At 34.2% G+C, this 27459-nt stretch overlaps 6 protein-coding genes and 1 pseudogene across 8 annotated transcripts; 4 read left to right on the top strand and 3 right to left on the bottom strand.

Moving 5' to 3' along the window:
• Positions 1-361: 361 nt before the first annotated feature.
• On the top strand, positions 362-1854 carry LOC105650353 (S-norcoclaurine synthase 1). Its single transcript, XM_020685745.3, has 4 exons — positions 362-673; positions 742-989; positions 1075-1408; positions 1486-1854. The coding sequence occupies exons 1-4, from the start codon at positions 419-421 to the stop codon at positions 1723-1725; spliced, it is 1077 nt and encodes a 358-aa protein (XP_020541404.1). The 5' UTR covers positions 362-418; the 3' UTR covers positions 1726-1854.
• A 104-nt stretch (positions 1855-1958) lies between these two features.
• On the top strand, positions 1959-4087 carry LOC110008702 (protein SRG1-like; annotated as a pseudogene). The gene is made up of 4 exons (XR_016321186.1): positions 1959-2359; positions 2860-3106; positions 3223-3553; positions 3635-4087. The product of XR_016321186.1 is annotated as a protein SRG1-like (transcript).
• A 167-nt stretch (positions 4088-4254) lies between these two features.
• LOC105650354 (protein PHOSPHATE STARVATION RESPONSE 3) lies at positions 4255-6379 on the bottom strand. Its single transcript, XM_037640964.2, has 7 exons — positions 5905-6379; positions 5593-5728; positions 5385-5461; positions 5255-5294; positions 5007-5055; positions 4827-4896; positions 4255-4744 (listed from the first exon to the last, which is right to left on the bottom strand). Exons 1-7 carry the CDS (start codon positions 6262-6264, stop codon positions 4556-4558), a joined length of 921 nt encoding a protein of 306 aa, XP_037496892.1. The 5' UTR covers positions 6265-6379; the 3' UTR covers positions 4255-4555.
• Positions 6380-8795: 2416 nt separating this feature from the next.
• On the bottom strand, positions 8796-11528 carry LOC105650343 (G-type lectin S-receptor-like serine/threonine-protein kinase LECRK3). Its single transcript, XM_012237228.4, has one exon. It carries the CDS (start codon positions 11270-11272, stop codon positions 8915-8917), a length of 2358 nt encoding a protein of 785 aa, XP_012092618.1. The 5' UTR covers positions 11273-11528; the 3' UTR covers positions 8796-8914.
• Positions 11529-11969: 441 nt separating this feature from the next.
• On the bottom strand, positions 11970-16755 carry LOC105650344 (Protein kinase superfamily protein). Its single transcript, XM_012237229.4, has 8 exons — positions 16504-16755; positions 15135-15626; positions 14438-14603; positions 14286-14336; positions 14005-14187; positions 13776-13869; positions 12827-13536; positions 11970-12745 (listed from the first exon to the last, which is right to left on the bottom strand). The coding sequence occupies exons 2-8, from the start codon at positions 15596-15598 to the stop codon at positions 12404-12406; spliced, it is 2010 nt and encodes a 669-aa protein (XP_012092619.1). The 5' UTR covers positions 15599-15626; positions 16504-16755; the 3' UTR covers positions 11970-12403.
• Positions 16756-18432: 1677 nt separating this feature from the next.
• LOC105650345 (HIT-type Zinc finger family protein) lies at positions 18433-21443 on the top strand. Its single transcript, XM_012237230.3, has 5 exons — positions 18433-18731; positions 19058-19259; positions 19641-19709; positions 19815-19947; positions 20286-21443. The coding sequence occupies exons 1-5, from the start codon at positions 18440-18442 to the stop codon at positions 20910-20912; spliced, it is 1323 nt and encodes a 440-aa protein (XP_012092620.2). The 5' UTR covers positions 18433-18439; the 3' UTR covers positions 20913-21443.
• A 124-nt stretch (positions 21444-21567) lies between these two features.
• LOC105650346 (adenylyltransferase and sulfurtransferase MOCS3) lies at positions 21568-26466 on the top strand. 2 transcript variants are annotated; one of them, XM_012237232.4, is made up of 12 exons: positions 21568-21747; positions 22158-22543; positions 22665-22757; positions 23434-23489; positions 23824-23888; positions 24136-24210; positions 24347-24425; positions 24816-24854; positions 24963-25071; positions 25283-25401; positions 25489-25605; positions 25839-26466. In XM_012237232.4, exons 2-12 carry the CDS (start codon positions 22285-22287, stop codon positions 26229-26231), a joined length of 1404 nt encoding a protein of 467 aa, XP_012092622.1. In that variant the 5' UTR covers positions 21568-21747; positions 22158-22284; the 3' UTR covers positions 26232-26466. The 2 variants fall into 2 exon arrangements, with proteins under 2 accessions (XP_012092622.1, XP_012092621.1); XM_012237231.4 differs by having other exon boundaries at positions 22200-22543.
• The last annotated feature ends 993 nt before the right edge of the window (positions 26467-27459 follow it).

Below are 27459 nucleotides of genomic sequence, written 5' to 3' on the forward strand. Positions count from 1 at the left end.
AAACCATGATGGTTTGAATTCTTTAATGTTAAATTTGTATGTCAAATTTAATTTTTTTTTCTAGACTTTATATTGCGTCTCTCTTTGTTATTTTCCTTTTGGAGATGGAGGAAAATGTGATCAAGAATATTCATGTTGTGAAATGAATTTGGGATATTGATTGTTGTAGAAAAGGGAAGAATTTCACTTAGGTTGAGAGCTTCTGTAACTTATATTTTTCTATAAAAATGGTAGCTATGAAATGCGTTTTTCCTTCACCATTTCCATACTAAGCTTAATGATATCTTGCATGAAATCATCTGATTTGACATTAATTTTGTTTTTACAATTCATTTGCATGTTTATTTTTTGGTGTTAATTGCTGTAAACAAATTAATCTAATCCATAATAGCTAATTAAGAGCTCAGAATATTAATTAATGGCTGAAGTGGTAGCAGCTGAGAAGATTAGATGGCTACCAGTTCCAAGAGTACAACAACTTGCAAGCCAGCAACTTGAGACTGTGCCTGTTATGTATGTGATGGATGACATCCACGACATCATCATCACCGTTGATCCCAACCAGTCGCTTTGTGTGCCACTGATTGATATGACCAAGCTGGAAAACCCAGAGTCCCAAGCTATGGAAGTTTATAAGCTTCACTCTGCATGCAAAGAGTGGGGTATATTTCAGGTAATTAACATCATAAAATTAAAGATTAACATAATATTTTTACCATTTAATCTTGTTTTTCTTTGCAGTTGATAAACCATGGAGTTTCAGATGAATCACTAAGAAACATGAGGAAGAAAGTTAAAGAATTTTTTGAGCTTCCATTAACTGAGAAGGAAGGTTGGGCACAGAAGCCAGGAAGCAGTGAAGGGTATGGTCAGCTCTTTGTAACATCAGAACACCAGAAGCTCCCCTGGAATGACATGGTCTTCCTCAAAGTTATTCCCTTTGAAAGCACAAAATTTGAGTTTTGGCCTGCAAAACCTCATCAATTCAGGTTTTAATCGAAGCTAATAATCAATACGTTATGTTTCTAAAATTAAATTGTCAGTTAATATTTGGACATGGTTGTGTATGATTAGAGAAACATTGGTGAGTTACATTGAAGGCATGAGAGAGGTTACAGTTTCTATAATGAAATATATGGCTATGGGGCTAAAGATTATAGATGAAGAATTTTATGAAACTTATAAAGAAGGGACATATGACATGAGGATGAATCTATATCCAGCTTGTCCAGAACCTGAGAAAGCTATTGGGATACACCCACATATTGATGTCCATGGGATCACTCTCTTGTTGGAATGTGCTGACAGTCCACAAATTCCAGGCTTACACGTTCTTAAGGACAGCCACTGGGTCTTCGTTCAGCCTATAGAAGGTGCCCTTGTGGTAGACATTGGAGGGATTATGGAGGTAAAGAACCATTTTTTTTTCCTTAATTATGAATACTGGGGCGATAAGTTAATCAATTAAACTTCACTTGTATACAGATAATGAGCAATGGAATATACAAAGCACCACTGCATAGAGCAGTAGTAAACAAAACAAAGGAGAGGCTTTCAATAGTAACTGTATGCAATCCTAGTCCATCTCTCAGTATTGGTCCTGCCAAAGAACTTACCATGTCTGGAAGCCCAGCATTGTACAAGAGTGTGACGATTGAAGAATATTTTGAGTGCTTTTACAGTTCAAAATATGGGATCCCATTCATTGATAGACTCAAAATATGATGTTGTAATATTATGACAGCAAAAATAATAATCATGATGATCATGAACCTAAACTTTCTAATGAATCTGGTGATAATAATGTAATATAAAGACAATTTTAAATAAAGACAATGGATCTTTTTGTTTTTAGTGATTTGTTTGTCTATCAACTTTGGTGTCTGTGTGTTATACATACACACACACACACATATATATAATATGGCGTCAAAATGTTTTTAGTTATTTGATTGTCTATCAACTTTGGACTTTGGTTCTGTATATATATATATATATATATATATATATACAGAACCAAAGTTGATAGACAATCAAATAACTAAAAATGTTGACTATAAAAAAATGATTAAGAAATCTCGAAAGCAAAGAGAGTAGACTAGTGGAGAGGCAGATGGCTGCAGAGAACCTTCAATGGTCTCTTCCAGTTCCAAGTGTTCAAGAGCTTGTACTTCAGCAGATTCAAACTGTGCCGCCTAGGTACATCAGAGATGACCTCTTCATTTATCCTTCTGATGATCATCACTCTCCTCGACCTCGTGTGCCGTTGATTGATATGACCAAGCTGGTCAACCCAGATTCTCAATCTTCTGAACTTCAAAAGCTTCACTCTGCTTGCAAAGATTGGGGCTTGTTTCAGGTTAGGCATTGCTTTTCGCATTGTTCTTCTTGATTTGTCTTTTTTAATTTGGAAAGATTGGAAAATCTTCCTTCAGATTGGTTAGATTACGTCTGTTACATAGCTTTTAGTTCTTGAAAAGTTAAAATCTTTTTCAAATCCTAGCTTAGTTCTTGTTTAAAAGCTCAATTTGGTTTGTAACTTAGAAGAAACATATCAATAGAATATTAAGCAAAATCCCAAATGGGTTCATAATTCTGTGAAAGCCACTATCATGGTTAACATTTATATTTGGAGTCTGTAGAAAATTAACGGCTTGATTCCCAAAAATGTTTTATTTAGAAATTATTTACCAAGTTCAAAAATTGAAAAGATTTGGAATTATCTTTAAGTTCTGAATTCAATGAAGGATAATTAATCCGTTGAAGGAGAAAAGATAAAATTTTCTATCCTAGGAAAGAAAGAAAAGCAACTCAACAAATTCAAAGCTTGTATCTAAGAGGATTCAATTTAATTTGCAGTTGATAAACCATGGAGTTTCAGATGTATCACTGAGGAACATGAAGGAGCAAACTCAAGAATTCTTTCAACTTCCCTTAGAAGAGAAAAAGCGGTGGGCACAGAAACCCGGAAGTCTTGAAGGCTATGGCCAAGCATTTGTAACCTCAGAACAACAAAAGCTTGACTGGAATGACATGATCTTCCTCAAAGCTCTTCCTATTCAAAACAGAAATTTTGAATTCTGGCCAAAAAAACCTCAAAATTCAGGTATTAACTAGGTCATATTACTCAGCACACACTAGTTAATTTCATATAATAAGTATTATTTTCTTTTATATCAAAGGTTATTTATTAGTAAACACCACATTACGTTTGTGCACTAGGGAAACATTGCACGACTATTCTGAAGATATCAGGCAGGTGGCAGTTTCTATAACAAAATTCATGGCCAAGGGGCTTGAGCTTAGTGATCAAACTGAGGAATTCTATCAGGGTTATCAGCAAGGAACATTTGATGTCAGGTTGAATTGCTATCCACCTTGTCTTCAACCAGAGCGAGTCATCGGAATGATCCCACATGCGGACATGTCTGGTATCACTTTCTTGCTTGATGTTGATGATACACCAGGATTGCAGATTCTAAAAGATGGTCAATGGGTTTTTGTTGAACCTATTGATGGTGCCATTGTTGTCAACATTGGCCAGATTGTAGAGGTACATATATATGTTGTACTTGCAAATGCCCTAGAATATTGAACTAATATAAGACTAGATAAAATTTTTCAAATCATGCAGATAATGAGCAATGGGGTATACAAAGCCCCAGATCACAGAGCAGTGGTGAACAAATCAAAAGAGAGGCTTTCAGTAGTTACCTTCTGCTATCCCAACTCATCTGTCAAAATTAGTCCTGCCAAAGAACTTGTCGAGTCAGGCAATAAACCTTTGTACAAGACTCTCACATTGGCAGAGTATTTTGAGTGTTTTTATAATCGAAAGCTTGAAGTTTCATTCATTGATAGCCTCAAAATCTGAAGGCCAATAGCAGATTTACTTGGAACCATGCAGTGTCATGATTTATAGCGAGTTATAGATGAGTGCTGTGCTGACCTTTTTAGATTGTGACCAGCCTAATTTGGTGCTGGCCTTGTTGATTCATTAATATCTAATTGTACTTTGAAAAATCACTTTTGATTAATGTTAATGAAAAATTTCCAGGGGAATAGAGTTTATATTTCTTGATGTTTCTATGATTGTAATGATGAACTTGGGTCAGTTCTATTCCGTATTTTCAATATTGATTCTGGCAACTTCAGACAGAGATAGCAACTAATAATATCATTAATAACAATTTCACCATAGTTTTTTTAACTAGAATGTAAAATGAGCAACACCAATGACATCAGACATCAGCAGACACTAAATTTAGCTAATAAATCAGCATACGCATTACAATGTTATGCTCTAATAACCAACGTACATGTCAAAGAATAACAAAAATGAAAAAAAAAAAAGAAGGCTTTTCAAAGCCAATTATTTTCCAATACTAGAGATTCATTTAGTAAGAAGAGCTAATTCTTTTATTTCTGTGTTGAAAGGTATTAGCATCTGTGTCAAAATAAAAAAAATAGAGATATTTCAGGCTGTAGGCTTTAACTATCTCTTTCAAACTTAATAATATGGAGATGCTACAAAATGTATACTTGTATCAGAAGGTTAGTATGAATCCTCTAGTTCTTCTACAGGAGAACTGTGGAGACCATTCGATGGAATATCTTCTTGGAATGTAAAATCTGAATTTGTGGTTTCAGAAAGATCGGTGTTGTTTGTTTTTCTTTGCTGATCTAGCATGTTCTTGAGCTGCCTTCCTTGTTCTTCGATCCGCAACTGTAGATTTCTTTGTATCTGAAACAGAGAAGACAGAATTATTATATCAAATAAAACCATTGAAAATTAGAAATAAGATTAAAAAGAAAGAAACCAAAACCTCCAACTGTTCATGTAAGCGCCTTTGAACAACAAGCTGCAATTTCAGTGTTTCAGCAATCTGCATGCCTCTGGAGATGAAGAAGATGACTCATTTAGTGTCAAAGTCTGCAATGTCACTCTTGCTTTGGGCTTATCCCAAAAAAATTAACAAGGAAATTTTGGATACTTATATGCTTACGTTTTTTGGTCAATTGATATATCATTTGTAGAATTTCTCTCAGATTTTCCTGCAAATTATCGAGAAAATTTGATGGCTTACTCAAAACGTACAAGGCAAGGCCCATCTCATTTTAGAGTTATAGAGATACATACAATCTAAACCTATTAACAAGAACTAATGGAATATGTTATTTAAACAAGGGGAAACAAAAGGACATTAACGTAAGGACAATTAACATAGAAAGAGGTATGAATTAAGGAATATACCTTCTGTTGATTCCGGAATATATCTACACATGCGATATTTCTGTAAATAAAATTGCAGAAAGTTACAAGAAGTTGATAGTTAAATGATAAAGTATGGTAAAGATCCAAACAAAATTATATGAGTCAAAACCTGCAAGTGACTTTTAACATGAAAGATTGTTAATCCTTCAACTGCCATCATCTTGAGGATCAACTTTGGAGTAGCTTCTGAAAAAATGACAGAAAAGAAAAAGTTAATTATAGACAATAATCTTTATTCACTCATTAGCCATTCATTTAAATTAAGATCATCAATTGTAAATCATGAAGATTTATTTTGTTTGGTAACTATCACTTACTTTCAGCTCCGCCAAGATGATTTACACATTCAACAAATCGCTTATGGAGATCTTTAGTCCATCTGATACGAGTTTTACGTGCAATATTTGCTGATCCTGATGCAACCAAATACACAGACTGCTGCTGTTTTAGTTGCTGCAAAAAGGAGTTTGGTTTTGTAAATTTAGAGCTGAATAAATTATAACCAACCTGCTTTAATTAGAGCAGACATCATATTATATATTTGAAAAGAAAGATCATATATATATATATATATATATATATATATATATATATATATATATATATATATATTATATATATGAACTCACCTGATAATTCTGATGATTCTTGAAAGTAATATGGTTTTGCCTTACTTGATTCATGTTGGCCGATAACTCTTTTGCTGACTTTTGCAATAATGGAGGAAAAAGATCAGTTCCTGCAAAATTTCGATACGAAGCCTGACAAAAATTTTCTCTGCTTATTGGATTCTGATTCTTTTCTAATCTAAAGTTGACAGCTGATTGGAAATGAAAATTTTCTTGAGTCTGCATAACTTTCTTGCGAGTTTCGGCCATGTGGGAAGATCTAGAAAAGCTATCAGCTATATAATCACCATTTCCAAAGCTCATGAAGCCTTCTAACTCCATTGAAGTCCCTATTTGAGGGATTGGCAAGTGAATTCTCATGTTCCAAAGCTGCAGCTGCTTAAAAGGAAACCTTTGCAAAGAAGATGAGTTTGGAGATTTATTACAAGAATCGTTGTTTAATGATCCCTTCTTGTGTTGTTGGACTTCCCTTTGTTTTTTGAGTGCTCATTTATATACATACATACATATATATATATATATATATATATATATATATATATATATATATATATACACACATATATGAGCACAGCAGATCTCTACTTAAAATATAGATATAACAAGAACCAACAATAAATTAACTTTTGCTTTCTTGATAAGTTGGTCTTTTAAATAAATATTTATGTTGTCTAATTTTGCCTAGAAGATAAGGCAGCTGGCATTTTAAGAGGCATAAAATGTTAGCAGGATATATCAGAAATACAGTAAGAATTATTTCTGATTAGTTATTATAAGTGGACAGAAAAGATTCTTTTTGTTTGTCTTTAAATTTATTTTTAACTTGCAAAGCTTCAGAAACAAGATGGTTTATGTGTCTCAAATCATCCTTTTTAAATAGTTCCAAATTGAATAGGGATGAACAATGATATTTTGGTACATCCAAAGCTCCTTGGATTTATTTAGTAATTCTCAATATGAAAAATACCACTTGGGACTAACTAGCCAAATATGGTCTTTTTGCAAAATTAGTTGTTTTAGGTTGTGTTTGGCAACAGCTTACAAAAAGTATTGAGTAAACGTTGAAAGCTATTTTTTATAGTGTTATAGGGTTTGAGGTAGCGATTTATAAAAAATTAACTCATGTAATGTTTAGCTTTTTAACGTTTCATGATAAGCTACTAAAATAACTAATTTTCCCAAACATATCTTACTAGCATTTAGCTGTTTGAATAGTTTTTCAAAAAATTTAGAACGTTATTTCTAAAAATAAATTAAATCCCTATGTTACTGAACCGTATAAAAAATAGTTTCTAACGTTTTAACTAGAACTTACCTAAAAAGCTGATACAAGCGTAGAGTTGGTTGTGAATCTCATGTAAAACTGAAAAATTATTCTCTGAAATTACTTTCACCATCATCTGGAATTTGAACTTTGAAGAATAAGCATCTAAGAACCTACCCTGGATCATGGAAGCAATTAGATTACAGGAAGAAACATTACCTTCCCGGGAAAGTTCAGTCTTTCTTGTTGTTTAGGCATTGTGGTCTCCAACATGGACAAATTACTATAATTAGCTTTGTTTTGTATGTATATGTATGCGGCTTAACGAATTTTTGAAACCATTCGATAATTTCAAATGGACAGACTCCATAATTATATAAAATTGTCATTTACAAACAATAAACAAAGAACATCTGACTTATTACAGACTGAATACTATTCTTGCATGATAAGGACATGTCCTATCTAGCAGCACGTTGTTATCCATTAATTAACAAAAATAAATAAATGAAGAAAAGAAAAGAAATGTTGTACTTTTGCCATTCTTTTAAATATGACCCTTTAGGAGTTTGAAGAGGCAAATTAACTACAATGCTCCATTGTTGCCATTTTTTTCATTTTTTATAATTTCTTGCTCATTACAATTGGCTTATGGCTATTTTAATTGGTCTTAAGAGGGTTTCTAATGTAGTATTACTATTTAATAAATAAACAATTTCATGTAATGACAGTGTTGGGGTTAATTAACTAATTAATGTAATTTTCCAAAAAATCAGGAGCAAGTCCTAAAATATTAGGTGGTAAATGGATAGTAAGTAGCTTATATTATTTAATAAATCATACTTGGAGATTGAATAAGGTTTTTGTTAACAATTGACTTGCACATTCTTATATAAGATTTGTGTTATGTCCCCATTAATACACGTGTAGGATCTCTGCATGCACCACCAAAACTCAAGTTTATATATTCCCAGAAAAACAGTGGTTTGAAGGGACATTTGGATTGGATTCCCACTAATTACTATTTGTAAGATGGACCATGTATAGTAGTGGCACTACCACCAACCCCTTCAATTCTAATGGAGAACTGTATACAACAACAACCCCTTCAATTCTAATGGAGAACTGTATACAGCAACAAGCCAGTCACGGACCCTGAAATTAAAGTCAAAGGGACTAAAAAGAATTTGAAGAGTTAAAAGGGATGGACTTGAAAAGATTTACTATTTTAGAGGATAATAAAAAACTTTCAATATTTTATGAATGATTTAAAAAAAAATTGTCATGGGAGATGGGGTTGGGGGCTCCATCAATGAATAAAGTATTAATTTCAAACTAATTGAAAATTTAATAAATCGTGTATTATTCATAATTAATTAAGTAAAGTGTTACGCATACTATGATTTATAGTCGAAAAGAATTGAATCCGAAAAATGACCGTTGCGAGTGCTTTTCATTATGAATATCAATATCTTGAATTGATGATAAAAACACTAGTAAAAGTCATGCCATTACTCTAAACTTTTGATTTTCCCTTTGTTTTGCTGCTTCTGTATATAATTCTTGAATGTTTTTTTTTTTTTTTTTTTTTTTGCTACTAGTAACTGCAAATTTACTATCTTTTGATAAATATATGTATGTATTTAAATAAAGAACAATTGATTTTGTTTGGTTGTTGAGAAAATTTTGAAATTTGGATAATAAAAAATGAAAATGGATGTCGATTATACAATGGTTAGTTTAGTTTCAGCAGATTGAACTAAATGGGGAAGGACATGGTGGCACAGAAACCTGAACAACACCTTCAAGCATCTGTGTCACTGTCCTCATGGAGGGTCTTAGAGATGGATCCTCTTGGATGCACCATATTGCAACCATCACTAGTTTTTCCAATCTTTTTGAATCATTTCTTGCTTCTTCTTCATCCTCCACTAGCTTGTCTAATCTTTTCTGTTTATAGCAGTCATAGGCCCAATCAGCTAGTATGACTTCCTCTTCATTCTCCCTTTCCATATCAAGGCCTTTCCTACAACAAATAATCTCTAATAGCATCACGCCATAACTATACACATCTACCTTTGCAGTAATTGGCATGTTCCTAAACCATTCGGGTGCGACATACCCTCTAGTCCCTCTAATGACTGTTTGTGTGCGAGTTTGATCACTCATCAGAAGCTTAGCCAATCCGAAGTCTGAGATTCTTGCAGTGAATGTGTCATCTAGGAGAATGTTTTGTGGTTTAATGTCACAATGGATTATCTGTGTGCTGCATTCTTCGTGCAAATATGTAAGTCCTCTTGCAATCCCAAACGCCATTTGTAATCTTTTGTTCCAGTCGGGTCTTGATATTCCAAACAGGAAGCTAGCTAAGGTTCCATTGCTCATGAACTCATAGACCAGAAGTTTGTTTAAGCCTTCATCGCAAAATCCTAGCAATCTAACTAAATTCTTGTGATGCGTTCTGGCTATTGCGCTCACTTCTGTTTTGAATTCTTTCTCGCCTTCTTGCACCATTCTATCTAACTTCTTGACTGCAACATAGTTTTTTAAACTTGATAATATTAACACTCCTTTATATACAGTGCCAAAAGCACCTCTTCCAAGCTCTTCCCTGAATCCACCTGTTGCTTCTTCAAGGTCTTTATATGTAAAAGTGCGTTGATTTGTTTCCAAAATGTCAGATGTTTTAGTTTGTTTCTGTCTGTTTTTGTACGAGTAAAATGCAAACAAGGATATTGCTCCAACAAGCAGGAAGTTAAAGAATACTGAGCTACCCAAAAACACTGCTCCCACTATAATAAGAGTTTCTCTATCATTCTTCTTCGTGTTGGAATTCTGAAGAGAAGGCTCATTTGAAGAAACATCAGATTTAGTTACCTTGATGAAAGCCTTTCCATAGGTGTTATAATCCAGCCTCCCTTTTGAAAGAGGCAGCTTTTTTTTCCAACAGGTCCCCTCCTTGATAACAGCAACTATGCAGTTACAATCAGAAAGGCACAATCTTCTGCAGTCATCTTCATTTAGCCCCTGCAATTGTTCATAATTTGCAGAAACTGGCCAATATGCATTGGGTAGTTCCCGAATTATATACAAATCTTCCGGCTTTGAATTGTCTTGCTCACAATTTGGAATTATGTTTTGCTTGCAGCCATTTAATTTGTTGTTTGGATCAGATAGGGAAAACCCAGGAAGACACTCACAAAGTGGCCTTCGTTTATCATCAAGTCTGCAGTAGCTGTTATATCCGCAGGGACCACCGCCCAAATCGCCATTGATAGCGGAGCAAATATTATTTGGGACTGACCAGATGGCGGACCAGGTCTGCCCCCGGCTTCCATTTGTTTGAGCCCTGGGATGAGCATATAATGCAAAGATTCCATCGACATCAAGCGTTGCCCTGAAATAAAATTCTCCATTGGAGACTGTTCTGTTCTCTGTGAGGTTAACGACACTTCCATTCCTGAGGAAAACATTTAGATGACCTGATTCATTAAAGACCATTCTGTAGCCAGAATTCATTTCATCAACACTGTCTGTATTGCTACGGAAATAAGGTTCGTAAGGAAAATCAGTGGGCAAGCCAATTGGACGGAGCACCAGATTGCCATCTGTTTTCATGAAGAGCTGAAAGCTTCCCTTAGAGTAGTTGCTTTCTGTTTGATGAGAAAATAGCTTTCCTCCAAGTTCCAATTCTTGTGTTGGCAAGATTGTGTCGGTTGGGTTCTTGAAGCTCTCCCATATATATTTATCATCTCTTCCTGCAAGAATGAAATTACCATCATCTAACATGGCAGCGTATGCCACTCGGTCTGTGGTCGAACCGGCGTTCCAAATTTCTTGGCCTTTTGGGCCAGTAAGTGTCAAATTTCCATTATCAGTAAGCTGAAGTCTTGATCCTTTTGGAGCTAGATCATCTCCATTTGCATACCAAACTAATGTCTTTTCTGGTATCTTATCATACCAGATTGCTAGCAAGAAGAGGTCTTGATTGTTGATACGGTGAAATCCCAAGGCAAAATCTCCAGAAGGAGATCTCCAAGAAGTGCTCTCAGAAGCAATAAGAGATGATCCTAAACTAATATTAGCATTTTGTGCTGCTAACATAAGCGGAAGAGAGAAGAAAGAAGAGAGCAAGCTGGTGAAGAAACAGAAAAAACATTGGCATAGAATTTAGTTCTTAAGGTAGCAAGAGTGTTTTTTTTTTTTCCTTCTTTTTCCCCTGAGCTAATGTGATGAAAGATGTAACTGTTTCTAGTGGAATTATAAAAAGGACGAGTTGAAAGGCTTAGCTAAGAGACAGTCAAATTTCTACTAACAGGAAAACACTTCTATGTGATTTGAATTAAACCAAGTAATTGTTATTTTTGACACGTATTTTGCTTGTCTTTATTACCTCTTTGTCTCAGTTGTCAATGGCTTGGATAAAATACAGCATCACAAACTTGACCTTTTACAGAGTCTTGTCCAAGTTGAACTCTGGCCTGAGCAAGCCATGTTCCATTCTTTTGAATTGTATGATAGTCTTGGTCAAAAAACCATTGTGTTCAGACCTGAAGGTGATGGTCCAACAAAGATCTAGACATCTTATATACAATTAATCAGTACACATAATGTGTCGACCAATGACTTCCTTAAACAGTTCATGTTTAATCAAAATTTACTTCAAAGCTCAATTTGATGTTGGGCCTTCAATTTCATCTGTTTTCATCATTATTGCCATAATTACAAATATTATGATAGATCACATCACTTCTCATTTGAAACCTTTAATCCAATATACATTCACATGCAAAAGCAAAACTGTAACAAACTGCAGCAAATTCAACCAGGAACCTGCCTCTCCATGGAGATTATTTCCAGAATAATGCATGATTAAGTCTCCTCAATGTAGTAATTACACTTTGGGCTCGGAAAAAAAAAAAAAAAAAAAAAAAAAGGCCAAACGATATAATCCTGCTTGCCCCAAACAGTAATGTAAGGACAAATAGAACATTTTTCTTACCCAACGATTGAGGCACGCAGAAAAGTATACACATAGTTTGCTACTTAGTCCAGAGAATAATGGCAAATGTTCTATGGAAAAAATAAAACTATAAAAAGAAAGCACCCAGTGCAAGTCCAAAAGCCATATATTGTTAAATATTATGTATCATTGTGTCTTTGAGGAAGAACTGCAAAGGAAGGGTATAATGGTTCTGACTTCAGTATTTCCTTGTAGCTTCCAGAGAGCATAGACTAAAAACCAGCCCATCCAGCAGGTTGAGAAGCTGGCTGACCCTCCACAACCTTTGTCCCTGCTAATTGCTGAGAACTACGAGAACTATTTCCTTCGTTAATGAGTCTTGAAGTCTGGGTACTGGCACCAGGTACAGCTGAAAAACTATCTGCTCCAAAACCCCATGACTCAAATTCAGAAGATGCCTGAGCAGCCAGCTTTTTCTGGTTTGCATTTCGGGTCCTAACAGATAGAGGACTATTGCTCTTTGAAAGAGATGACTGATGTGTCTTGGGATCCACTGCAAATGCTTGCCATGCCTTCGTCTCTGGACTTGGAGTACTCCAGTCAGACTCCCCTTGCTGCACCAATAATAAATACTATCAACATGCTTAATTATATTTTTAAACAAATACTAAAATAAATCACCAACAAAATGATACCTGAGTAGTTGTCAAAGGTTGAATTTTAGGGGAGGTTTGATACTTATTTGGTGGAGTTCCAGCAGCTACCGCCTGCTTGAGCTCCTGTATTTCTTGCCTTTGAGATCGGCAAATGGCAGATAGCTTTTCATATTTCAAAGTCATTTCTGCCTTCTCCAAGTTTGCCTGCTTCAGCTGGTCTTTAAGTCTCTCTATTTCAACATTCAATTCTTCTTCCTTTACTGATCTGTTATTGCTAACTCTAGAGTTCAGCTTATTGCTATCAAATTCAGCAACAAAAGTATTAAAGGCCTGGTCCTCAAATAAAGATGTGCTCTCAGTTTTTGATGCTTTTGGCCTCTCCATGCCACGGTCCATGTCTTTTTGGAAGAAATTTATTTCAAAGTCCTTGGAAGTGCCATCCTCAGATGTATATGACTTGCCATGGACATTCTTCCGAGTGGCATGAGTTTGGACATTTTCATCTTTTGCAGGGCTTGAATTTTTGGGTAAAGTATGATTCTCCAGTCGACTCCTATCTTGTCTTGATGCATTAGGTTCTTCATCAAATTTAGGTTTGCTCTTCTCTTCAGCAAAGAATGACTCCTTTGCATGGTGAGATGCCCAGAAGGCACCAAGCTGTCCCCCACCTACCCCTGCCCCAGATGAAGGTGGAGGCGGTGGACTTCTATGAGGCATTACATGTGACCTATGTGCAAGTTTTGAAATCCCTGTTAATTTTCAAAAAGAGAATTAAAAAAGTCAATTCTGTAATAAGAGAAACTGCCAAAAAACTTAAACTTTATCTTCCATGACATCTCCCCAGAGGGAAGAAAAAAAAAAAAAGCATCTAATAATGCGACAACGGCACCAGGTAACAGCCGCTAAAATTAATTCAAATAACTAGTTCTGAAAAAGAATCAAAGTCTCAAGTCAACTAAGATTCATTTATTCAAGGAAATGCCTTCACCTTCATGTGTGTCAGTAGACTGCATATCAGGTGGCCCATCAGGCAATGACTTCTGCAGATTAACTGGTAACTGCTCGTTAACACGAAACCATACCTGTCACCATGGGAAAAATCCCAGCATCAGTGAACAGAACGTTAGAATCTCTGCAACATACTTTGTCATGGATACAGTGATCTAAAACTAACCTAAATTCATGGAGATGAATTTCCAATCAAGCAAAGCGCTTGCCTGCGTGATGTCTGGTCTGTCATCTGGTGAAGCTTGAAGCATGTCCTTGATTAAGTCTGTCAGTGGTTTGCTATATTGAGGTGCATCTGGAATGCGATAGTTTCCATTCAATATTTGTAACTTTGATTCCCCATCAAATGCATTTTTGAAGTAGCAAATACGAAAAAGTAGACATCCAAGTGCCTGAAAAATGAAATGTCAAATCAGTTTTCACTTTTCAGTAGGAAAAAAATATTTAAATGTTTCAGAATTGCAACAGTGACAAACAGCAATCCACTTACCCATATGTCTACCTTCTCACTGATAAAATCTCTTCGTAACAGATCCCACATCTAAATCAAGCAACACAAAACAAAAGAAAGACTCTAATCAAAACAATGTTACCACTAAGTCTCAGAAATATTATTTTCAAAAGCACAGTTCTTCATTCAACCTCAGGGGCTCTATAGGCAGGTGTTGTGTATTTCCGAATGTTATCTTCTTCAATTCCCATTTCTTCAGGCTTCTCAAAACGCTTGTGGTTGGTACTGGTACTTCCAAAATCACATAACTTCCACAATCCATCAGGCCCCAGTAGAAGATTCTCAGCTTTCAAGTCCCTAAAGATTTAAAAGATGAATGAAGCTGATAATAAAATATTATCTAACATATGGGAAACAAGTTGCTCATTTTATCAAACAAGGCCATGTGAGAAGGAGAAAAAGGATTCATCCAACTAACTTGTTAAACCAATGAGAGTTTCTTAAGTTGAACCTTATCATACCATGAATACATTGATGTATCCCTATTTAACTATTCAGACACACGCAACCATTACAAACTTACAATAAATGGATACAATTGAACTATCTATCTTAACAACATAGGCAATATCAGAAGATAATAAGAAATGATGCAAAGAAGATAAGCAACCATTACCAACCATATCTATTTAGTCTATATCACCCTGCAGAAACTACTGACAAGAAGAACAACATCAATCTCTAGAAAGAGAATAAAAAAGCTCCACACTAAAATAAAAGTTTCTTTGAGAATGTGTTTAATAAGAGAGAGAAAAAAATATGTATAGATTAATGGAAAGAATGAGTTCGCACTATAAACATTGAAGTCTAATATTCAACATCTTTTACCTGTGAGCAATAGGTGGAGACTGAGAGTGCATAGCAAAAACTCCATTGCATGCATCTCTGAATATAGAAAGCACCTGTTTCTCCTCAAAATATCCTGCTCCCCTGCTCTCCAGCACACTAACCAAAGACTTCTCACAAAATTCCAGCACAAGGAGAGCTTCCTTGGTTCTCCCCATATCAAAGATGGCATCTGCATAGAGCGTTACGATATTGGGATGTCCTTTGAGTGATTTCATTACATCAATCTCCTTCAATGCCAGTTCTAGTGACTCTTCGTCGTTGCATATCATGTGTTTTAAAGCATATTGCTTTGATGCATGCATGGCATCCCGAGCCAAGTAAACACAGGAAAAGCCTCCTTCAGCAATGACATTTCGGACATGAATCTTGAGATTGCCGACATCCAGAGAGCGACCTTCAAGCCCTGCCGGTTCCTTTTGTGAAAACGGTTTGAACCTCCACATGGTTGGTACAAAGAAGACCAGAAAATCACTGCATATACAATGGAAAGAAATGAAATTGACAATTATGCACGTGAAGGAAGACAGCGCACAATCCCAAAATTAAATCCATAATTAGGCTCATATAAAACAATCTAGCTTCATTTCTGGCATGAACCATGTCACATTTTTGTTACACAAAAAGTCAGGATCAATCAAAATAAGAAAATGAAGTATGCAGCTGGACAGTCACATCCCGCATAACTTTGTAGCATCTTATACACAAGGTCCATAACCTGCTCAAGATCAATTGCTCTATGGAGTTTAATGACACTGGGGCAAAAAAAGAATTGCATAATCCAATTCCATTGAGTTGGTTTTAGCACAAGAATTTAGTTCAGGGAAATAAAAAAAGCGCGCGTGGGAATACATTTCAGGGTTATTCAAATACATCACCATTCATTCAATAATTTTAATAGCACCTACTTAGAGATTTCAAGGCATCTAAGCATTGAAAGCTAAATACAAAGCATGCAGACAAACCATTCATATAAAACCTTTGAACACCGTTAAACAAGATCCAACCTTTTCATTCTTAGGTCCAGCATAAGCTCTAACACTACTAAAAAATAGGCTGTTAACAATTAATTCATTCAGATCAATAATCAATCAAGGAACAGAACGACAAGCTAAAGCCTTTCACATTATAAAAATGAGCTAACATGAAATCTAGATCTACTATTTCCTAATTCAAGATCCATTATTCAATTCTCAAGAATCCCAAAACAACAATTATTCCAACAGGATCCACCTCACAATCCAATCACGAATCAAAAATTTTTTACATTCTCCTAGAAATGAAGAAAACAACTAACTAACTAAGCAAAATAATAATAATAATTAAACACTAACCAAAAAAAAAAAAGTACCTGGTAGAATCTGATTGCTTCGGGAGAGCTAAAGGAGAAAAAGAAAGATAAAGCTTCCACTATAAGCTAATGAGAATCTAAAAAGAATACGCCATTGAAGCTCAACTCTCTCAGGTTAAAGGACAGATCTGAATCGTTTACGCGTTAGATCTCAAAAACCATACAAAGAGCGGCAAATGAGAAGCTAAGAGAACCGAGAAAGTTATATATGTATAGAGAAAGAGGAAGAGAGAGAGAAATGGTAAGTGGTGAATTTGTGAGAGGTGAAGGAATTAGAGACTTGTTACGTGACCGTGACGTACCCGCTACAGAGAAACAGATTTGCTAAAGAGACAGGAGAAGGTTTTAATTGTTTTCTTAAAGTTTACTCTCACTGGCTTACATCTGGAGGACGCTTGTCTTATTAGTACTACTATTATGGATTTGCTAGTTATTATTATTATTATTATTATTATTATTATTATTATAATACTAATTATGTAATACTGACTAATACACCACTGCCACTACTACTAGTACATTATTAGGGATTAGCATTATTTATTGTTTGTTATGTTTTGCTAGTGATGGATGATTCAATATGGTCAAGCCTTTTGAATAAAATTGAATTTTCAATTAGAAATGGCAAAGTACAACAATTAAATTAATATGAATAATATATATATATATAGTGCATTATATGCTTTAAAAACTAAAACTCAACGTAACTGAGGGGTTAAGAGATTCGGGATTAAGAAATTCATCAAGTTGTGGATTCGAGCCCCTTTCATCGTAAAATTTCTATGAATTAATTTATGTTTTTTGAAGTGAACGAAAAATAATCGGGTCTGGATAGAAAAATTCACATATTTTTTTTACAAGTAACTCTCACCTTTTTTAAATATATATGAAATTAATTTTATTTTATTAGAACCCTCGTAAAAAATAAAAAAGAGCAACACATTTATAAATAATTTAAGTTTGCTGTAGCCTTGAAGAAGGAAAATCCCAATACTAATGGGTCATTGTCAAGTTTGTTGTGAAAGCAACCAAATATGATATGGAGAAACATTTTTTTTTTTTTTTAACTCTTGTGTCTAGGGGTCAACATTCTGTTTAATCAATCAAACCGAATATATACTATATTGATTGGAACCGGATTCAATGCTACCAAAGTTAGTTTGGTATCAATCGAATCGAATCAAATCAATTTGAATTTAGTTATGTTATTCTCAACAAAATCAAATCTTTTGAGCATATGATTGGTTAGCTATAAATGCCTAAATTTGAAACCGAAAGCCATTCGTTAATCATTATTCAAACCGAACAATAACCAATGTTTAAAAACTAATCAATAACCAATGTTTAAAAACTAATCGAACTAAATCGAAATGGTTTGATTATTTGATCCAGACCAAATATTGCTAGCCCCTAATTGTCTCATTCTCCGTCTATGTTGTAGAAATGGTCCTTTTTTTTAGAAGATAGAAATGCTCAATTTTGGTTATTAAATTTTCATAAAATATCTAATTTACTAAAAAAAAAAAAACTTTAAAGTTTATGACCAATTTATCCATTTTTTGTAAAAAATAATAAATTATTTGATTATCCGCTTTTAAAATATTTTAAAAACTTAAATTTATTTAAAATTTCCACAAACAAAGAAAAAAAAATATATTCAACCATTTGTTGAAGATGGAGAGCAAACACTTAATTTTTATATATTTTTAGTCTTTTTAAGGTTTTGTATTTTTTAAATTTCTTATTATTTAAAAAATAAAAAATAAAAAATAATTTAATTTTATAAAAAAGATAAATTAATCATATGTATAAATTTTATATTTTAAATTAAATATAGAATAAAAATCATTCACAAAAAGTAAATAAATTAAAAAAAAGAAAGCAAAAAACGGTGTGTTTTGCGCTTTGAAAAAGGAACAAAGAGGTCTAAACCCTAATGCACTTCAAATCATTAAACCCCAAATATCTCTACCTCTCTCCTTCTCTAATGGAGCAGCAGCGAAAGAACCAATTGTTACCGCTAAACTTAAACCAGAAGGAGAAGCAACAAACAGTATGCGAACAATGCAAAGAGAACCCATCGAACTACAAATGCCCAGGCTGCTCTCTTCGCTCCTGCAGCCTCCCTTGTGTCAAAGCTCACAAGGAACGCACTGGCTGTTCGGGCAAGCGGAATCAGACCCAATTCGTCCCTCTATCTCAGTTCAATGATAATCTGTTATTATCTGGTATTCTTCTCTTCATCAAATATGATTTTTTTTCTCTCTCTATGAATTAATCTGATGCTTGTCAAGCATTTTCTTTTATCTTTAGCTTGTTTTTCTTCAAATTGTGAATTCTCTCTACATAAATCAGAGGCAGATAAGTGTTGGCTGAAGGTGTTTTTGTGTATGGATTGTAGGTTATTGGTTTTGAAAGAGCTTTCTGTTTGTTAAAGGAAGGATTTTTTTAAAAAATTATTTAGTTGATTTATGGTTTATAATTATATTTTCCTAAATGAAGTTTTGCTGACAAGTTGATGCTATTTCTGCGCTTTCGTGAAATTTTCAAATAGATTACAATTTGCTGGAGGAAATGAAGAGGGTTGCTGAATCTGCTCAAAGAATGAGAACAAAATTGTGTGCATATCCTCATTTTAAGTTACCAGCTCATCTTCGAAGCCTTAGGGGTGCTGCTGCAGGCCGCAAAACAAAGCTTCTTTTTCTCCCAAGTGGAATGTCAAAGAGGGAGAAAAATCAATCTCGATACAACCAAAGGTTATCATCAATTTTGTTAAAAGCGGGCATATGTTTAAATGTGGTATTAATGAATTTTATAATCTTTTAACACTTCTGATGTATCAAGTTTTTTGAGAATATTGATAAGTTTCCTTGGTATCTCATGCTTATGCTTGCCTCTGGTATAAATTAGCATTGTCGTAAATTCTTATTATTTGGTTGATATCATATTATAAAGCTTTTCCCTCTGTTGTTTCTTTTAGTATTATCTAAATATTCAAATAAATAGCTGCTTACCACCATTCCTGTTATTTAACTTTACTTGTTGTAAAGGTGGTTTTTAAAATTAGTACTAAGATGGTTTTTTAAATTAGTTTTCGAATATGCAGTAATACCTGTTTCTTCATTGTTTTGTTTCAGGAAGAAATTTATATCTTGGACAATTGAGTGGCGATTTCACGCTACAGCTGTTGTTTTACTTGACCATGGGTAAAGTTTTTTACTGTCTGTTGTTATTACTTTTCGGTAATCTCTTGGTATTTGTAACCAAGGTAGCTAATCTGCCCAAGAACTGTGGTGTAATTTTTGCTGCAGAGTACATGAAGACAGAAACCTTTGCTCTATAATTGAGAAGCATCTAAAACCTGGGCCTTGGAGTAATCAGTTAACGCAATTCTCTGAGGAGCATCTGGAATCTCTCAAATTTTTTATCCGTAAATATCCAAAGGTATATATATATATTCATACTACTTCCAGGACCTATATGCAAGAACTAAACTCATGTTTTACATTTGATAGTTCACTCAACCAAACTGATTATACATTCAAACAAATTGGGTTTAATAATTTTTCTCTATTGTGTCCATTCGGGGACAAGCATTTTTTGAGCTGTAGTGATAGTGATACTAAGTATCGTTTTGTTTAATCACAGGGACTAATGTTTTTAGTTCAACTTTTTAACCAAACCAATCTTTTACTGCTTACATTCATTTTGCTTTAAGGATTTAATTTTTATGTTTTTGTTTTATACTGAATAGTTAAATTTAAGTTTTTGTTTTGTTTCAGGGACCCAAGTCACTCTTTCATGAGGTGGACATAAAGGCCCCATTGAGGCAACAATTAGCAAAAGTAGTTATTTTGGAGTACCCTGTTATTCATGTTTTTCTCCCTTCACACAAAATTGATTTTGAAGTTGTCAAAGTTGTGGATCTTGTCAGTCAGAGACCTGACAATAAGAATTCTGTTCACAATGATCAATCAATCCCAAAAGGTGTTGTCTTCAAGGAAGAGGAAATAGAAGAACATCATGGCTCTTCAGATCCTCAGGTTTATGATTTCATGAAGAATATAACTTTGAGTCCGCCGCATGAAATCCCTCATCATAATGTGTCTGAGAAAGCATTTGATGGCTCGTCTAATGGCTCCATATTGGCGAGAGGGACAACAGGCAATGATTCACATTCCAGCTCCAAGAGCATAGAACTAGGAATTTTTGATATGGACTTCGATTTCGACCCAGGCTTGATAGATGCATACCCAGATCTCATTGGGGAAGTCAATCCCGATTACTTTCTTTGTTTGGACAGTGAATTTCTCAAGGAAGAGAAGATAGAGGAAAGCAAAGATTTCCCAAGTTCACAGGGAATTTTATCACTGCAGGAGGAAGTAGAAGAGGGGGAAATTGTGGAGTAATTGATACTCTGTATCTGTGTCGCAATTTTATTGATGTACCTTAAAGGAGCAGCTCCTTTGAAGTGTTTTTCGACTCTAGGTTCGGTTCTTCAATCCTTTAATATTAAGGTTGCGGAGCAGAGTTCATGTCTGATTGTGAGGCACACATGCATGCCTGCATATGAAGCTTATGGATGCAATCTGAAATGTACATTTGGACTGCCACATCTAATTACATTGGAACATATGGTTTTGATATTGGCAGTCTGTTTTCATGCTTCCACCTTTGGAAACTGCCTGCCTTCTTAATATGCTAGAGCTACATAGCTGGTGAAACTAAGATGTTGGTCATCTTTCGTCTCCAGATGTTCAATGGTTTAACTATTTTATTCACTTCAGTTGCAAAATTCCATGGTAGAAAGCACTTGGTTGTCATTCAAAATATCTTACTCTGTATTTTTGAGCCATGATATATACGTATACTGATCAGTTGATATATGGTGCTTGTAAATTGAGTGCTAAATATTAATATAATTTTAGAATTTTATTTCAGTGCCAAACTTTCAATAAATTTACTATTTTACTACGTAGTTTACGATTTATAATAATAATAATAATAATAATAGGAATTATAAAAGCCTACAAGCAAAACTACGTCGATTTAGCTTAGGGTTGCATTTTCAACAATACAGAGAAAATAAAATTCCTCTTAAACAACAGCTTACTGCGCCTTCTACTATCCATTTGCAATTCTCCTTCTGCCATTCCCAGTCTTGTTCTTTCTATACTTTCACGTCGCTTCCGTGCACGTCGACTCGGCAGGAGTCTTGCTCTTCAACCGTAGTGCCACTGCCAGGTTCCTCCATTTCCATTCTCGATTTTATTTATTTATTTTATTTTCTTTTTCGCCATAAGATGTCTTCGTTTCTTTACGTGCAGGTTTAAAATGGGTTACTTTGTTATTCAAAGATTCCTGTTAAATGAATGAAGCTAATTAATTTTTTGAAAATGTGTATGTATTAAAAGAGAAAAAAGAGAAAGGAAATTAGATATTTTGTGTGAGAAACAAGTCAATTTGGAACTCATAATAACTGTAATACCAACAGATGGATATTTTGAGAAGTAGGCTAGCTAAGGCTGTCAAAATCCTGTTGGTTTTATATGACAACTAACTAAATATTATTGTATTTATTTTGATTTAATAAAATTATTACAGAGAAATGAATTCCAAGTTCCCACTACTGATTACTGAATTGAAATATGCAGAGGATGCAAATGCTAAAATCTCTGTATTACTTTTCCAATTAGGGTTTCTCTGCTCTTCCCTGTTATTTACTCTCTTTACTGAGCTTTCATTCTCTGCAAAGAGAGATTGAAAGCAATCATTTCGAAAATGGAGTCAAACGGAACTGACGTTGCTCAAATCCTCGACGAGATTAAAACATTGAAGGCAACGAAGACTGACATAGAAAATAGAATTGCGGCTCTCGAAGCTAAGCTCCGTCACTTGAATCTCCCCGACGACACCGTCTTTTCAAACGATTCTTCTCTTCCAGTTTCCATCGTCGATTCTGGTTTCGGCCACGGTTTATCGTCTGATACGATTTACCGTTACAGTCGTCATCTCTTACTCCCTTCCTTTGGAGTTCAAGGTTCTCTCTCTCTCTCTCTCTCTCTCTCTCTATATATATATATATATATATATATATATATATATAATTGGATATTTAACTTTATGATCGGTGGTAATTCCTTTTGTTTGTTGAATTATAGCGCAGTCAAATCTGTTAAAGTCTTCTATTTTAGTTGTTGGAGCTGGAGGGTTGGGGTCGCCTGCTCTGTTATATCTTGCAGCTAGTGGTGTTGGTAAGGCATGCTTAGATGCTTTTCTTCAGGCCTAATGTTTGTTCTTGGTTTTGAAATAAGTTCTCTAGCAATAATGTTGGAGTAATACAATGTTTTTCTTATAGCACATATTGATTTAATAGAATTACAAATGCATAATTTTAAATGCAATGCATTTTTTATTTCTTTTCTTTAATTTCAACTGTCTTATGCTTTTCTTATAGAACATCTTGATTCAATAGAATTACAAATGCATAATTTTAGATACAATGTATTTTCAATTTTCTTGTCTTAATTTTCTCTCTCTTCATATGCATTCATAATAATGATAGAAATTTATTTATTTTTATGTATTTCTGTAATTAAAAAACTTGAAAGGAACATTAACAAAAGCATGAAAGGATGAAGAATATGTACTGTGCACTAAAGTGAAGAAGAAAATGCTTCAATTTTAGCACTTTTTGTAATTCTATTGTCCCGGAGTTTTAATTGAGATAATCATATAGACAATAGCTTTTGATAAATAACTCAAAATGTGCTTGTGCAACCAATACATCAATGTAAGTTGTTTGTGGGTTGAATACTAGATAATTAAATATGCTAAGTTTTCATTGTACTTGAAATATTCCCTACTTTTCGGGAATTCCCCTTTTCTTTTTCTTTTTTTTCCCCTAAAATTTTTGGACTTACCTTGCAGGTCGGTTGGGTATTGTTGACCATGATGTTGTTGAGTTAAATAATATGCACAGGCAGGTATAAAGTTGGAACCGTGAACATTGAAAAATCATCGTTACTACTATTATAGTTGTATTCTAGTATTCTATAATTGTAATGTTTTTATGCATGTTTTACCTTTTTTCTATTTGTCTGTCCACAATAAGAACAATAAAAGGGCTACTAAGACTGAGAGTTAGGTTTTATCTTGTGTGCAACTTTGTCTTTTGTTGTTGAACCATCATCTTGGAGTCTTTGAGTACTTGTATTTGCATGCATTTTTCTTTATGTTTTGTTCTTCTCAATTACATCTTTTAATTGTGGCTCAGGCTCTAATTGTAACTAACTTGTATTGTTATTTTCTGTACTCCAGGTTATACATACTGAGCCATTTATTGGTCAGCCCAAAGTGAAATCTGCTGCTGCTGCCTGTCGCTCGTATGTGTACTTCCAAATCATTCATCTTTTGTTCTTAAAATATTTGATCTCCAGCTGCATGTCAAATATCAGATCCCTCATTAATTTTGCATTAAGAACCTATGGAGTAATAACTTTCAAGTTGAAGTATTAGATATTATATGCTGTAAACGATGAACTCAATCATTCTTGTCACCGCTGTGAATCTTAGAAGTTCCTATTCTAATTGTATGGTTTTCTTCTGTTTAATCCGTATATTTGTGTTCAGGATCAACTCCACCATTCAGATTGTGGAGCACCAAGAAGCTTTACGCACACACAATGCCTTGGAAATATTTAGCCAGTATCCTTAAAATAATGAATCTGTGTTATGTTTTCTTTTCTCTTTCTATCCATGCTTTACATTTTATTTTCCTCTCTTTTTTCCTTTTTAACTGTCAGGACAACTTTTGTGGTCTCCATAACTACCAACTTTTTAGATATGACGTAATAGTAGATGCAACAGATAATGCCCCAAGCCGTTACATGATCAGTGATTGTTGTGTGGTGTTGGGAAAGGTATTAGCAACTTAAAGTGCTTGTTATAAACTTATAATGATTTTGCAAATACTGTCAGAAAGTGTTGGGGTAGTCTTCCACATGTATGTAATTAGGAATAATTTGGACTTGATTCATGTAATTTGCAGCTTTTGTTGGTGTTACTTTCTTTAATTCCCTTAAATCTAAATGGATTCAATAATCATGTAAACTGTGTGGAGTCCAAGTGATAGTTACTCTTATTAAAGCTGATGGTCTGCTTTTGTCTATAAATGGTCCCAATTTCTTTTCATATAAACTGAGTGAGTTGCATGATATTCAATCGTCAGTGCTAATCCTTTTTTCTTTTTTTTTTATTTTTTATTTTTTTTATCTTTCAACATTAATCACTTCCTGCTTGTCTACATGCAGCCTCTTGTTTCTGGTGCTGCATTGGGATTAGAAGGGCAGGTATCCTCCTATTGTTGTCATATCAAATAAGAAATCACATGCACATTCCTCTGTATCTTAATATGCCTTGAAAACGCTGGATCTGACTCTATCAAATATATATCCTAGCTCACAGTTTATAATTACAAAGGAGGTCCATGCTATCGATGCCTTTTTCCAACCCCACCTCCTACAACAGCATGCCAAAGATGTGCTGATAGTGGAGTTTTAGGAGTTGGTATGTTACACAAATCATGAACATAAGTTTTGTAGAAATTTTAATTTTGATTGCTGTCCAGGCTTTGCATAGGACATTGCTTTTGTTTATGTTAGAGATCTATGAACTTTTAATTACTGTCTTGTTTACTGATATGCTTTATGATATTCTGCTGAACATAAGCATACTCTGCTACATGGTTACTTTTCTTATCGATTAATTTATTTTGCAGTTCCTGGTATCATTGGTTGTCTTCAAGCACTTGAAGCCATAAAAATTGCTAGTGACGTTGGTGAACCTCTATCAGGACGGATGCTTCTATTTGATGCATTGTCGGCACGAATTCGCATTGTTTGTTCCATCTTTGATTTGTTTAATGTTTTTATCTGTCTTTAGTTGTGTTTCAAGCTTATACGGGATTGTTGTATTATTGGTCAGGTCAAGATAAGAGGCAGGTCATTGAATTGTGAAGTTTGTGGAGAAAATGCAGCATTTAATGAAAAGCAATTTAGAGATTTTGATTATGAGAAGTTTACTCAGTCTCCATTGTCCACGGTACTATTGCATTCTTAACTTGTCTTTTTTTTCAAAATGCAACTGTGTTTTGATTGGACTGGGATTTGGATCGATTTGTTCCATTCCCAAAAGAAAGGCAAAGTGAGACTTTGCTGATTTGTCTTCATATACGTGTGTTTTTTAGATAAATTCAGTACCTTCATTCACAGTTGTTTTAAGATTTCAAGGTGAACATAGAGTCTCTGATTTCACAACTTCTATTTGGCGTGCAGGCTCCGCCAAAGTTGAACCTGCTTTCAGCAGGCTCCAGAATAACCTGTAAAGACTTCAATGAGAAAGTTGTTAAAGGGGAAGCGCACGTGTTGGTAGATGTACGCCCTGCCCACCATTTCAAGATTGTTGCTCTTCCCAATGCCTTGAACATTCCATTAACAAGTTTGGAGGCTAGGTTGCCTGAAATCTCATCCGCATTGAAGGAAGCAGGAGGCTGCAGAGGTACTGAATCAGAATCAGGCGTGAGCCTATACATAGTATGTAGAAGAGGGAATGATTCGCAGAGGGCCGTTCAAATGTTACACAGCAAGGGCTTTACTTCAGCTAAAGATATCATTGGAGGCTTGGAGGCCTGGTCCCATGATGTAGATCCAAAATTCCCTACCTATTAGAAGTTAAATGGTACTTAGTACTTCACATTCCTGTAATATTACTTAAAAGGGATTATTTGCTTGCAAGCTGTTCTCTATTTCGAAACATCTCCATTAGAGTAGAGGTAGCCCTCCTCAAATTCTTGTGGGACCGATCAAACCGGATATATATATTCGAATTTTGTGGGACCGAGCAGATCACATCGGGTTGGATATATATTTATCTATATATTTAGATATATTGTTGGAATTGGAAGATGCTTGAAGCAACAAGTTATCTATATTTTTATTAAAAAGACTTTGACATATCGATACAAAGTTATCTTTGACACAACAATATACACACACGTATTTGAATCTATCACGTGTCACATCAATTTATTTTATAACTAATTTTTTTATTTAGATGGAAGCAAAAGCTTAGAAAATCTAGCAAACAATTAGAGAGTTGATAATATTAAAAAAATTTTATTTGAAGGTAAAATTATAATACTACAAAATAAATTTTGGGTCTTTCACTTAAAATGTGAATGTCATAAAGGCTTCAACTTAGTTGTCTGATGGATAGGTTTCACCAAACAATTTGGCTAATAATAAATGCTGATTCCATTATTTATAAATAAGAATTAGTTATGATAACATCATACATAAAATTCCAACTTCATAAATATCTTTTAATCTTGGAAGATGCTTTAAGCAACAAATTTTCTATTTTTTTAGAAGCTGATTTACTATTTAATCCTTAAATTTTAATTGAAATTATCATAATATTCCTATTATTTGAAAAAAATCATTAATTTATACTTAAAATTTTATCAATAAAGTATTAATTAAAATAATAAGTAATTTCAATTTCCATAAAGATGGAAACACAGATTCGATTCACAAAAAAGACAAAAAAACATATTCCAAAAGAATTACAATTTTGGAAGACTCACTAAAAAAGGCACCAGTTTAATTCTCAAAAAGCATAATCACCTAAAAGGCCAAAAAAAAAAAAAAAAAAAAAAAATACTCCACGGAAATCACTCACTCAAAATGGCAAAAATCATGGCCTAAAGAAATTACATCTTCTTGAAAAAGAAAATTAATCTTCTTGAAATATTTAGCCCATGTGTCTAAACTGTCTGGTAAATATTTTGGCCAATAATTCCAAGGGACCACCTTTTCATTGGAACTAATCATGTGGGACCACTATTCTAAGTTTTTTTAATCATGGCTATTACAATTATATTACCGAAATTACCCT

The sequence above is a fragment of the Jatropha curcas genome, chromosome 6 (assembly GCF_041381405.1).
Source record: "Jatropha curcas cultivar XTBG-Jc1 chromosome 6, XTBG_Jcur_1.0, whole genome shotgun sequence".
Lineage (NCBI taxonomy): Eukaryota > Viridiplantae > Streptophyta > Magnoliopsida > Malpighiales > Euphorbiaceae > Jatropha > Jatropha curcas.